We start from the raw sequence: 13,036 nt of genomic DNA on the forward strand, positions 1-13,036 counted from the left end.
CTATCTAACGATCTCTAAGATCGGTGATCTTTTAAGGGTTGAACAAAGTTCATCGCCTTTTGACAAGAAGTTTATAAATTGTACTTTCATTGTCATTTTTACACCTTTGCTTAAAAGCATGCATCTCAAATGGATGTCTTGGTGTATACATCATATTGGTGTTTACTAGCCATGATTCGCATCAATCATTTTGGCTTTATGTGACTTGGAAGGATCCAAGTACCTTTTTGGAAGCTTGTGTGGTTTCTCGTACCACACAGCTGGAATGTCAACATGTTTTCAGATGTTAACAGAGATTTGCTATCTTAGAAAGGTTGTACAATCATAGCCAGTTATATTTTGGCTAGGTTATACCTCTAAGAGTTTCTTTGGCAGATCAATATAAATTGAAAAGAGATAACATAGTGTAATAAAATACACAATTTAAAACCAAAGTTAAAACTTCATTACGATGAAAGCAAATACAACTGCCCAAAATGGGACTTAGAAAAGATAAACTACCCGCGCAGGGGTATAAGAAAAGGAAATGAAGTCCACGCCGGGACTTGATACAGAAATCAAACACATGTCCACGCAGGGACACAATTACAACAACCAAGAAAACAAAACAATCCTCTATTTCTTCTTCCCTTTGATAAGGTTAGCAAGGCCTTTCATGAAGCTATTATGCCTTTCCTTGTTCTTCTTAGTCTTATGCTCGACCTTATCTAGCCTCTCCAGAATTTCCTGGGTTTGTTGTTGTTGCTGAAGCTGCTGGGGAGGAGGCGGCTGATACGGCGGGTACTGGTAACCCTGACCCAGGTATCCAGCTGGATGCATAGGGGGGTAAGTAGAAGGATAGAGGTGATGATACTGCGCAGCCGAAAGGTATGGGTCTTGAGATACATAGTCCGAGGGGTATCCCGTTGGGTTCTCATAAGGATTGTACCCGAAAGGACCTGGGTACGTCGGGATTGGGTTATCAAATCCCACAGGCGGCAGGGGTGGTGCATAAGAAGCTTGCGGAGGATTAGCCTCCGGTGCTGCGTTTGAGGGCCCACCCATCTGGGGGTCCTCTGGAATAGGGGGATAGGAACTCGAACCACGGGGAGAACTGAAACGGGGTCCTCCTCTTATGGACATGCGGGCGTTCCTCCTTCGCCTCGGAGGCTCAGGAGGTGGCTGTGGTGGCTGCTGCGGTGGCTCCTCTACCGGGAGTGGTGGTGGTGAGACAGCTTGAAGTTGAGGATCTTCCAAAGGTGGTTGGGCCGGAGAGCTATGATAAGACGGGGTAAAGAACCAGTCATATGTAGCCATTTTCTCTTGGAACGAGTCGGGCCCATTATAAGGTGATCCCTGGAACGGAGACCCACTAGATATACTGATAGGGTGGCCCGGGGTTCCTGTTTGCATTTCCGGGTCGGGGTCATCATCCATTTCCATCTCCTGAGAGAAATGGTCCTCAGGGCCCAATGGGTTATAGCCGAGAAAGTCGTTAACATAGTCGGCTGGGTTGAACTGTCCCGGGGAGTAGGGGGAGTCAGAGTGATGAAACGAGTGAGATTGCAAAGAGTGATGCGACTGGTAAGACTCGTGCGAATGGTGAGATTGATGAGAGTGTTCGGGCTCGACTGGAGCAAATGGCCCAAAGGACGGGTGGAAAGAAGGCGATGAGCTGAGCGAGACTGAGTGTCTTGCCGGCTCGAAAGGTTGACCCCACATATCGTGAGAGTCGGAGGTGGAAAAGGACGCCGATGGAGTGCGTCTGTGTGATGGTCCAGCTGATGACGGTCCCCCACGCATGGGACCCTTGTCTCGTCCTCTTACTCTTGGAGGCATGATGGTAACTTCCAGTTGAAACAAGAAAACAAATATAAAACAAAACCTAATAACAGCAAAGGAAAAGTAAGGATGCATCCTAGGTCATTTGCCTAGACTCGAGAGTCTAAGGAATGTGCTTATTGTGTCATTGAGATTAAACACAAAAGGTTAGTGTTTAATTCACTCAATGTTGGCTCTGATACCAACCTATCACACCCCAATATTCCACGTGTTACCGGTGGGCGTGGCGGGGAGTATCGTGACGTAGTTGATATCATCATTGTCAACACACACAATAATATAGCACAACGGAAGGCTGGTAAATAAACTATTACAAACCATACTGTCTGTCGATGTTCGAGTATAAGAATAATACAGACTGGAATGTAATAAGATCCACAGGCGGATCATAAAGTACAAAGAAACAAAAACTACAGACTCCGGGTATCTATGGGATTTGCAAGATCCTCTACAACACCCTATAGCTCCAGCCTATTTCGATAAGTACCTGTCAATTCAATCTTTAGGAAAATACGTCAGTATACACTGGTAAATACAATTTAACTGACTCGTTTTGAAAACATTTAAGAAAATTGATTTAGATGCACATGGCACAAATCTTTTATAACTTGGGACAATCTTTATTAAGATCTTGTATACAGCTTTACTTATTTGTCATACAAGTGGGGCCGGTTTGGATGCCGGACATGATTAACTGACTCACCACTTATAGAACCCACAGAGGAGTTATCCCCAACTTGTGGGTAATTTAATATTTAGCATTTGCATCTGTCAGGTGCATGCCTACACCCCGTGCATAGGTCGTGGCCATTAATAACTTAAATGAGCCGAGGATATCCAGGACACGGTCGTTAACCCCCAAATGTTTATGTTATCAAATAATACAGATTAAAACGGGTCATGCGGATTTATTAAATCACAATCTGACAAAATAATCCCATACCCGACCAAGCGGTATTAATATACCGTATCCCAAGCCCCTATAGGGAAAATAAGTTAAAAGTATTTACCTGATGTAGCAGTAAATTCCTAAGTTTCTTGAAAGGCACTTTTTACCGGAAGCTATAAATCTGTATAGAAGGTTTAATTTATCTATTAGGATGCTAACGGGTCGTTATTTAAGTCAAAGACTTAAACCGGATAGCTAGAAGGAAACCTTACGGACCTAAACGGTAAATTAAGCGGAGACCGAGATAGAATGTGATTTAGACCCGACAAACTTGGATACTTGTATAATATGGGTAAACTAAACACATTCTGGAGAATGAGGTTTAAATGACAAAGTTAAGCCCGTTTCGGCTATTTTACGTAAATTAGTCACGTAAGCCGTTCCGAACGCGTAAATGCGTAACGGGTAACCGAACAGGCTATAAACAGGTCTTAATCATTATTATGCTCAAAATATGTTAATATATCAGTAGCATATTAACATTTATGCCCAAAAAGCAATTTAAACCAAAATAAATCCCATAAGGGCATTTCGGTAATTTTGATGCTCGTAAAAGAGTTTATTTATAAAACTGAGTTCCAGGTCTGATTAGATTAATAAAAACATGTACTTTAATGTGTTACATCAGTAGGATACCTAATATATGAAAAATATACCCTTTATTACTAACTATGCACCGTAAGGGCGTTTTGGTAATTTTACATAGGCTTAAAAAGGGTTAAAATAGACTTCTGAGTTTTAAAACTTTAGTTTACTGTAATATCATGTAAATTGAGTTAAAACATCTGTAGGTTATGAGTTTTAAAGGATGAGTATAGTTTTGACTCATACTTGGTGCTAAAAACGCCTAAATGCGATTTAAAGGGCTAATATGGTAAAAATAAGAAATCTAATATTTTGGTCAGTTTATAAGGTTCAAAATATTATATTTATCATTTGGAATCAGTATCAAAAAGTTTGACATCAAAATGTTAAGTAAAACTCAATTTATGCATGAAAAGGGTAAAACCGGTAATTACCGAAATTTGGCTATAATCCTATGTTATGCTCAGCCTAAAAATAATTAAAAATCTTCAAAAATCCCAAAATATTATTTAACATCATTAGGTTAAAAAGTTTGGTGTCAAAATCGGGTTTAGATAGGCCTTATGCTAAATACGCCTTCTAATTACTAAAAAGTCCCTTAATTACGCTATTGAGCATAACTCCCAATCTAGACCTCAAACTGATGTCAAATTTTCGTGACATGTCTAAATATCAGTAGCAAAGGTTTTAGTTCATTCACATTGCTAAAAATCTTGGTTTTATGTAAAAAGGGCATTTTAGGCATTAATGAGCATAATTACGATCAAGAGCATAAATTACAAACGATTAGGCACCATGCAATATAACTTCAGAGTGTTATACTACAATGTAATGTGGTCCTAATGGAAGCTTAAAACATGGAAGAATTAAGCTTGAACGGGTCAGAACTGAAAGTCAAAGCAAAAGTCAAGCTTTTGTGACTTTCGGTTATAATCTGCCCTTAGACTATTAATTGTCGGATTAGGACTGATAAAACATGATTATATAATAGTTACCAAGTCGTTAGAATGTTAAATTATAATTTAGAACCTTTGGTTTATTAATTTTAATCAAATATGTAATTTCAGTCCAGTTTGACTTTTTGTCAAACTACTTTGACCCGACATTAAATCAGTCAAACGAGATAATTAGGAGACACCCTTTCAGGGGTTAATCACCTATACTAATGTGGTTTCATAACCACTTTCAATTTGATCAGTGGTTAAACCACATGTATCTAAAACGAAAGTCAAACTGATTAAACACTAAGTTTGACTTTTAAGTAATTAAGCTAAATTAAACAATTAAACAAGTAATTAGAAGCTTACTAATGGTCCTAGCAATCTTTTCTACACTTGTAATCCACTTGTTACTGCTGAGAGCTCCAGAGAAAGTCCCACAATTGAATTGTTGCAAATGATGTTCAAGAATACAAGACTAGGCTTTTATTATATAGTGATTTCCATGGATTTAGATCACTTCCATGTGTTTTTGGCGGCCCTAGGATCAGCCCAGGTGTCCTAGCTAGTGAATTAAACCGACATATAGCTCCAAAGATCGTTACAACCTAGACTAAGGCGGTGGAACAGCCAAACCCGCACCTGGCATGAATTTTCTGTATCTGGTAAAACAAGTTTTACAGTTTCAGTCCCTGCTCGTTTAAACCCCTTTTTAACTCCATTTTTGGCAATCAAGACCCTTGTAGTTAATTGCTTGGGGCCCAAAGATGTATAAACAAACTTCGTTAGGCTCTGGTTCGTTAAATGCCTCTAAGAAAGCAAGTTTCATCAAGTTGACACTTTTAGCCCAAAGTTTAGAAAACATGCTTAACGATCTCGGAATCATGTGAAATTTTTATCACATATTCTCGGGAGTATATTTGAATATTACGAAGCCTCGGTTTCATTAAAAGGCCACTCAGAGGTCATAATTGACATATTGACACTTTTAACCCTTGTAATTTATAATCTTCCGATTATTTTCACACACGGCTTCGTATACCCAATCAACCATCCAATTAAGAATATTTTCTTCACGTGTGGTCATTCAGAGGCTCAAGTTTGGCATGTTGACACTTTCAGTCCTTTCGTTTGCACATTTTCACTTGTTGTCAACTTTAGTCCCTTAAACTCAATCTTTCGCATAACCGGAGTTTAGGACACGTGTCTATGTATAATTGGACACGTTTTTACGTGGTGTTACACTGGGCTTGCCTGGAACTTTCCCTAATCTCTATTCCTTTTCTCTTATCTTTTGGATCCTCAGTCTTTACAACTTTCTGTACCGCTGGTTTCTTCCTACGCACACGCCTCCAACCTACAAGTCTTCTTCTCTTTTTCGGTTTTGGTTTTTCCTGCAGTTGGGCCTGAAACACCATTGGGTCTTCAACATCAGTCTGGTAGCCAGTGAAAGTGTCGGTAGTATCCATATCTGTGGTATGGATAGTAAAGTTTTGAAGGGCTTCTGATAGTTCATTCATGCTGTTAGCACACACGAAGACGCACACAACCTTAAGTTAAAATTTTGTAAATTATATTTTTAATAAAATCATAGAATGGCAATTAGAAAAATTAAGTATTTCTAAATACTTAATTGGCTTAAATCAGTGGCTCTGATACCACCTTTTTCGGTCACGGCCCCCGACCCGGTTTTACCCGTTTCAGGAGCCGCGGGACAGAAACCCGTGGTATTGCTTATTTTGGCAGCGGAAATTTTAACAGGATCTTTTTAAACTTGGAAATGCCCAATTTATTTTATTTCATAGTTCGGGACAACCCCCGTAATTTACAATAAAGGGAATTTCACGAGGAATCCCTGATTTTACAAAACATGTTTATTTATTTTATTGAGCCACTACTTCAAGCTTGTTGGTGCTTCGTAGCACTTTCCCTTGATTTACAGTAGGTCACCTGAAACATATTTTCAAAAGGTTTTATCAGCAAGGAAATACTAGCGAGTCATTCAAGTTGCACAATACGACACATTGTTATAATATACAGTATTAAGGGTGATTATAATTTTTCTATCAACCAATTACCCCAAATCGGTATTTGTCACTTGACAGTGTCTGTGACTATGGTCAGATCACCCATTGGCTAACCCGATGTCCAATGGTGACGGGTATCAAGTAATGTATACAAAACCCCACATACCGGCAGTAATTGAAGATTACAAAGACTTAATCCCTGTAATTATAACTGGAAAACATTTAGGGTTTTGTAAAGCATTTTGATAAAAAGAGAATGACTCACATTGCAGATTTAGACGGGCAGTGTTTAGCCTACTGAGTTTAGCCTAGTTAACCTAATTCAAATAATAATGCACACGAAAACTAGGTCAGTAACTTAATACAACTTTTACGACAACTCACGAGATCCAAAACCTTCACGACGAATGACAAAGTATAGCCCAAATACGGGCAACACTTAAACATCCATCGGATTGGTTTTTATCGATCGGACATTAAATCGTAGCAGTGATCAAGTTATTACCCTGTTATCGTGGCAGATTTTTGTGTTTGTGTGTGTTTTTGGAGTAAACAGACGATATCTCAGCGTACAAATTGAATTTTAACTTCGAACCAACGCCAATGCCCTACATTTATACTGAAAAATTGGCTCCCTCGCGTGGCGCGAGAGCCTGTCGCGTGGCACGAGGGCACCCCCTCTAGCATAGGGTTGCCTCGTGTCTAACTAGCTTGGGTGAGTTGACGGTTTGTTAAAATTCGATTTCTACGGCGAACTGTTTAGATAATACTAATTAGGGAATACCCCCCCCCCCTGAGTTTTAGGGGGCCCTGATCCTGATTCCAACTGTTCTGAAAATTTTAGGGGCCATGCAATATTACTTGGGGGTCTCAGTTAGGGTTTCCTATTGAACATAATAAATAAGAAATAATAATTTTGGCGAGAGTCGTTACATATCTCTATCAGAGATAATAGACACCGGTACGCCATGAGGAGATACAATCTTATCTACGTACAACTGGGCTAATTTGTCGGAGCTATGAGTCTCCTTGATGGGTAAGAAATGTGCTGACTTAGTCAATCTATCAACTATAACCCATATGGTGTCATTTCCGTGCCTTGTTTTAGGTAACTTGGTTATAAAATCCATAGTTACCATTTCCCACTTCCAAGTGGGAAGTTCTGGCTGTTGTAGCAGACCTGATGGCTTTTGATGTTCAGCTTTAATCTGAGCACAAGTCAAGCACTTAGCTACATGTGTGGCAATAGATTTCTTCAAACCTATCCACCAATAACTAGCCTTCAAATCCTGATACATTTTGTCACCTCCAGGGTGAACTGAGTATTTGGAGTTGTGGACTTCCTGGAGGATTACATCTCGAAGTCCTCCATGAATAGGAACCCAAATTCTTCCATTCATTCTGAGGATTCCATCCTTGCCAGGTGCTAACTGCTCAGCAGTTACACCTAACTTTTCGTTTGGAAGTTTAGCTTCAAAAACAACATCCTTCTATGCAGCTAATAGTCTTTCATTCAGACTATTCTTTAATTCAATGCTCTTGGCATTGATCCTGATTGGTTTGACTCTTTCCTTTCGGCTTAGAGCATCGGCGACCACGTTCACTTTACCTGGATGGTAGCGTATCTCGCAATCATAGTCATTTAGAGTCTCCATCCAACGACGCTGTCTCATATTGAGCTCTTTTTGATTGAACAAGTGTTGGAGACTTTTGTGATCCGAATAGATTACACATTTAGTTCCATATAGATAATGTCTCCAAAACTTAAGTGCGAATACAACGGCACCCAATTCCAAATCATGAGTGGTGTAATTTTTTTCATGCACTTTCAGTTGTCGTGATGCATAGGCAATCACCTTGCCTCGCTGCATAAGTACACATCCCATGCCGGTGTGTGAAGCATCACAATATACGACAAACTCTTCAATTCCTTCAGGTAACGATAAGACCGGAGCATTGCTCAAATTTTGCTTAAGAATCTCAAAGGATTCTTGTTGCTTTGGACCCCAAACAAATTTTACATTCTTACGGGTCAAAGAAGTTAATGGTGCAGCTATTCTCGAGAAGTTCTCAATGAATCTTCTATAATATCCAGCTAAACCCAGAAAGCTGCGAATTCTGTAGGCGTCTTCGGTGCTTCCCAATTCATAATGGCTTCTATTTTGCCGGGATCAACTTGGATACCACGCTTACTAACAACATGTCCAAGAAATTGGACTTCATGAAGCCAGAACTCGCACTTGGAGAATTTAGCATACAACTTCTCCTGTTGAAGCAATCCTAGGATACATCAAAGGTGCTTCTCGTGATCAACTTGGCTACGAGAATAGATAAGTATGTCGTCTATAACGACAATGACAAACTTATCTAAGTATGGTTTGCAGACTCTATTCATGAGGTCCATGAATGCTGCTGGTGCATTAGTGAGCCCAAAAGGCATCACTAAGAACTCAAAATGTCCATACCTTGTTCTGAATGCTGTCTTAGGCACATCTTCAGTTCTCACCTTAAGTTGATGATATCCAGATCTCAAATCAATCTTCGAGAAATAGCTCGCCCCTTGTAGTTGATCAAATAAATCATCGATCCTGGGCAAAGGATAACGATTCTTGATTGTCACCTTATTTAATTCGTGGTAATCAATGCATAAGCACATTGATCCGTCCTTCTTTTTTCACAAACAGTATTGGGGCTCCCCAAGGCGAAGAGCTGGGTTGAATAAAACCTTTCTATAGTAAGTCGTCGAGTTGAGTCCTAAGCTCTTTCATTTTCGTAGGTGCTAGACGATAAGGAGCTCTTGCAATGGGTGCAGATCCTGGTAGAATGTCTATCCTGAACTCTACTTGCCTCTCAGGAGGTAATCCAGGTAACTCGTCAGGAAACATCAGAATACTCAGAGACGATTGGAATGTCTTCAATCTTAGGCTTCGGATCATTTACAGTCACTTGTGCCATGTAAATGACACATCCGCTCTTCAAACACTGCGATACCTTGAGAATAGACACATTGCTGGGCAATCCATATTGCGTATCTCCTTGAATAGTGACTGATTCACCAGAAGGGGTTTTGATAATAACTAGCTTTTTATCACAGGCAATTTGGGCTTGGTTATGCGACAACCAATCCATACCTAAAACTATATCAAACCCAGCCAATTTCATTGGCAAGAGGGATAGCGGGATAGAATGATTCTTAATGGATAAAAGCATCCATCAAGAAGAGTTGAAGCTGTTTCTAAGGTACCATCGGCGAGCTCTACCTCATATTTTATGTCTAGAGTCTTAATAGGAAAATTCAATAACTTACAGAACTTATGATCTACAAAAGACTTATCAGCCCCGGAATCAAATAAGACTCTAGCATAATTATTATTGATGAGGAAGGTACCTGTTATGACGTTCTCGTCGTTCACCACTTCCTTTGCGTTCATCTAAAAAACTCTCGCATTGTTTTTCTTTGCCTCCTCGGGCTTCTTAGCATTCTTGGGGCAATTTGTTATGATGTGCCCCTTTTCATTGCAACCGTAGCAGGTTGCATCCTTAATGTTTCGGCACTCAACAGACTTGTGCCCTTTCTTTTTACAAATCCCACATGGTTTAGCTTGTGGGTCATGATTGCACTTCCCAAAGTGCCTTTTGTTGCAGGTTTTGCACCTAGGTTTGTCACTTGGCTGCCCCTTCTTGGAACCAAAGTTCCCTTTACTCTTCTTGTTTGACTGAGGAGACTTGTCTTCCTCTCTCTTCCTCTTCCCATCATCGGTAACTTTCTTTGCCCTACTCCTCACAACATCAAGAGTGAGGGACAAAGATAGATCCACAGTAGATCTATAAGTGGCTGGCTTAGATGCCTTAACATTCCCTTTTACTTCAGGGCCAAACCACCGATGAAACGCGCAATGCGTTTGGGTTCAGGGGTGACTAAGTATGGTACAAGCCTCGACCTCGAGTTAAAGCTAGTCACATAGGATCTACAATCTAGATCCTTCATTACCAAAGTGAGGAAGTCAGTTTCTATCCTCTCGACTTCATGTTTAGGGCAATAAGTATCCTTCACCAAATCAACAAACTTGTTTCATGAAAGGTTATACAAAGGAACCTTTCCAGTGGCTTGCACTAATGCTTTCCACCAAGTGAGGGCATCGCCCTTGAAAGATTGAGACACAAACTTCACTATATCTTCCTTAGCACATCCACTGATGTCTATCACAATCTCCATCTCGTCCAACCATTTCATGCAATCGATCGCTACCTTTTCTCCTGTAAAATCCCTCGGTTACAGGAGACAAAGTACTTATAGGTACAACCCTTGGTGTACCTGGGAGTCGGTTCAAAAACACTCTGCTTCTGAGGTTCACTCCTCTGATTAGACGAGTGCTGAGACTCATCTTTCTTAAGTGTATGCGAATGAGAATGGGACTTTGAATGAGTTTTGGACTGTACATTACTCGGCTCCTTAAATATCTTATCTACTGCTTGAGCAACTACGGTGTCAATCATTGCCTGCTGTTCAGCGTTTGTAAGATTTACTCTTGCTTCATTATTGTTTTCTCCTCGCCTGTGGCCATTTGCCTCGTCAGATCCAGCCATTATTCAAGTACTGAATCAAATAATAATGATTTATAATTCACCATATCGATGATTAGATGGTCATGGTATTATTAAACCATATAGACCATTTTTAAGTAATAATTAATAATCAATAGAATATAATTCTTTATATTTATTAGACAGGGGAATTTATAATTCACAACTGCCAAAGTCATAAAAGAGATTTTTATTTAACACAAGGCTCGTCTCGAAGGACATTTAGATGGCATAAAGGCCTTGTCACAAGGACGATTAAAACATAATCAATGATCTCTTGTATCATTGATCTTAGGGCCAAACAAAGTTCATCGCCCTTTTTGACAAGAAGTTTATAAAATAAAACTATCATTGTCATTATTATACCTTTACTTATAGGCACACATCTCAAATGGATGTTTTAGGTGTAGACATCATATTGATGTTTATTTGCCATTATTCGCATTGATCATATAGGCTATATAAGTGACTTTGGAAAAAATCCAAGTACATTTGGAAGCTTGTGTGGTTTCTCGTACCGCACAGCCAGGAATGTTAACATGTTTTCAGATGTTAACTGGGATTTATTGTCTTAAAAAGGTTGTACCATCATAGCCATTTAATATTTTGGCTAGGTTATACCTCTAAGAGTTTCTTTAGCAGATCAATTTAAAAATTGAAATGATATAACGTAATGATGTAATAAAATACTTATTTAAAAATCAAAGATAAACTTTATTAAACCATAAAACTAGTACAGAGATGCCCTAAACGGGACTTGAAACAACACAATGCCCACGCAGGGGCTACAGAAATAGGAAAATAAGTCAACGCAGGGACTTGGTACTGAAAATAAAATAATGTCCCCGTAGGGACTTGATTAAAAGACAATACAAGATAAATTAAACAACTTCCTACTTCTTCTTGCCTTTAATAAGGCTCGCAAGGCCTTTGAGAAAGCTATTATGCTTCTTTTTGGTTTCATTTGCTTCTTGCTCAACCCTGTCTAGCCTTTGAAGTATTTCTTCAGTTTGCACCTGTTGGGGAGGAGGAGGTTGCTGATATGGGGGGTATTGATAACCCTGCACCGGATATCCAGTTGGGTAAACTGGAGGGAAAGAAGATGGAAAAAGTGCATTGTATTGTGCAGCAGTAAGGTATGGATCATGGTTTCCATAATCCGATGGGTATCCAGATGGGTTTTCAAAAGGGTTGTACCCAGAAGAACCTGGGTAAGTCGGGATCGGGTTGTCGAAACGCATTGGTGGCGGTGGTGCATGTGAAACCGGTGGAGGATCGTTTTCCGGTACCACGTGCGAGGGTCCACCCATTTGGGGGTCCTCGGGGATAGGAGGGTAAGAACTTGAACCCTGAGGAGAACTGAAACGAGGTCCTCCTCGCACAGATATTCGTGCATTCCTCCTTTGCCTCGGAGGCTCCAGAGGTGGCTGAGGTAGCTGTTGAGGCGGCTCCTCAACAGGAAGTGGTGGAGGTGAAACTGCTTGAAGCTGGGGTTCAACCAAAGGAGGTTGAGCAGGAGAGTTATTGTACGAAGGAGTAAAGTACCAATCATACGTGTCCATTCTCTCTTGGTATGAATCGGGCCCTCGGTATGGCGATCCTCGAAATGGGAACCGCTTGAGATGCTAATTGGGTGGCCCGGTGTTCCGGTTTGCATTTCTGGGTCCGGGTCGTCGTCCATCTCCATTTCGTGAGGAAAGTGATCCTCAGGTCCCAAAGGGTTGTAGCCCAAAAAGTCGTTGACATAATCATTCGGATTAAACGGTGCTGGAGAGTAGGTAGAATCCGAATGATGAAACGAATGAGAATGCAAGGAATGATAGGATTGGTGAGACTCATGCGAATGATGTGATGCATGGGAGTGATGAGAATGCCGGGGCTCGTCTGGAATAGGCGGCCTGAAAGATGGATGAAAAGAAGGTGAAGAGCTCAATGAGACAGAGTGTCTCGCTGGTTCAAAGGAATGACCCCATTGGTCATGAGAGTTTGAGCTACAAAACGACACAGACGGGGTGCGCCGATGGGATGGTCCTGCGTGTCCTGATGGTCCACCTCGCATGGGACCCTTTCCTTTGCCTCTTACTCTGGGTGGCATTGTTGATGGTTAACCCTGTCAAAACAAGTTAAATAAA

At 40.5% G+C, this 13,036-nt stretch overlaps 2 protein-coding genes across 2 annotated transcripts; both read right to left on the reverse strand.

Annotated features, from left to right (window-relative positions):
- Window positions 1–615: 615 nt before the first annotated feature.
- LOC110876124 (leucine-rich repeat extensin-like protein 5) lies at window positions 616–1,818 on the reverse strand. The gene has a single exon (XM_022124301.1). It carries the CDS (start codon window positions 1,816–1,818, stop codon window positions 616–618), a length of 1,203 nt encoding a protein of 400 aa, XP_021979993.1.
- A 9,979-nt stretch (window positions 1,819–11,797) lies between these two features.
- On the reverse strand, window positions 11,798–12,466 carry LOC110876123 (extensin-like). Its single transcript, XM_022124300.1, has one exon. The coding sequence runs from the start codon at window positions 12,464–12,466 to the stop codon at window positions 11,798–11,800; it is 669 nt and encodes a 222-aa protein (XP_021979992.1).
- Between the last annotated feature and the right edge of the window lie 570 nt (window positions 12,467–13,036).

The sequence above is a fragment of the Helianthus annuus genome, chromosome 9, assembly GCF_002127325.2.
Source record: "Helianthus annuus cultivar XRQ/B chromosome 9, HanXRQr2.0-SUNRISE, whole genome shotgun sequence".
Classification (NCBI taxonomy): Eukaryota; Viridiplantae; Streptophyta; class Magnoliopsida; order Asterales; family Asteraceae; genus Helianthus; species Helianthus annuus.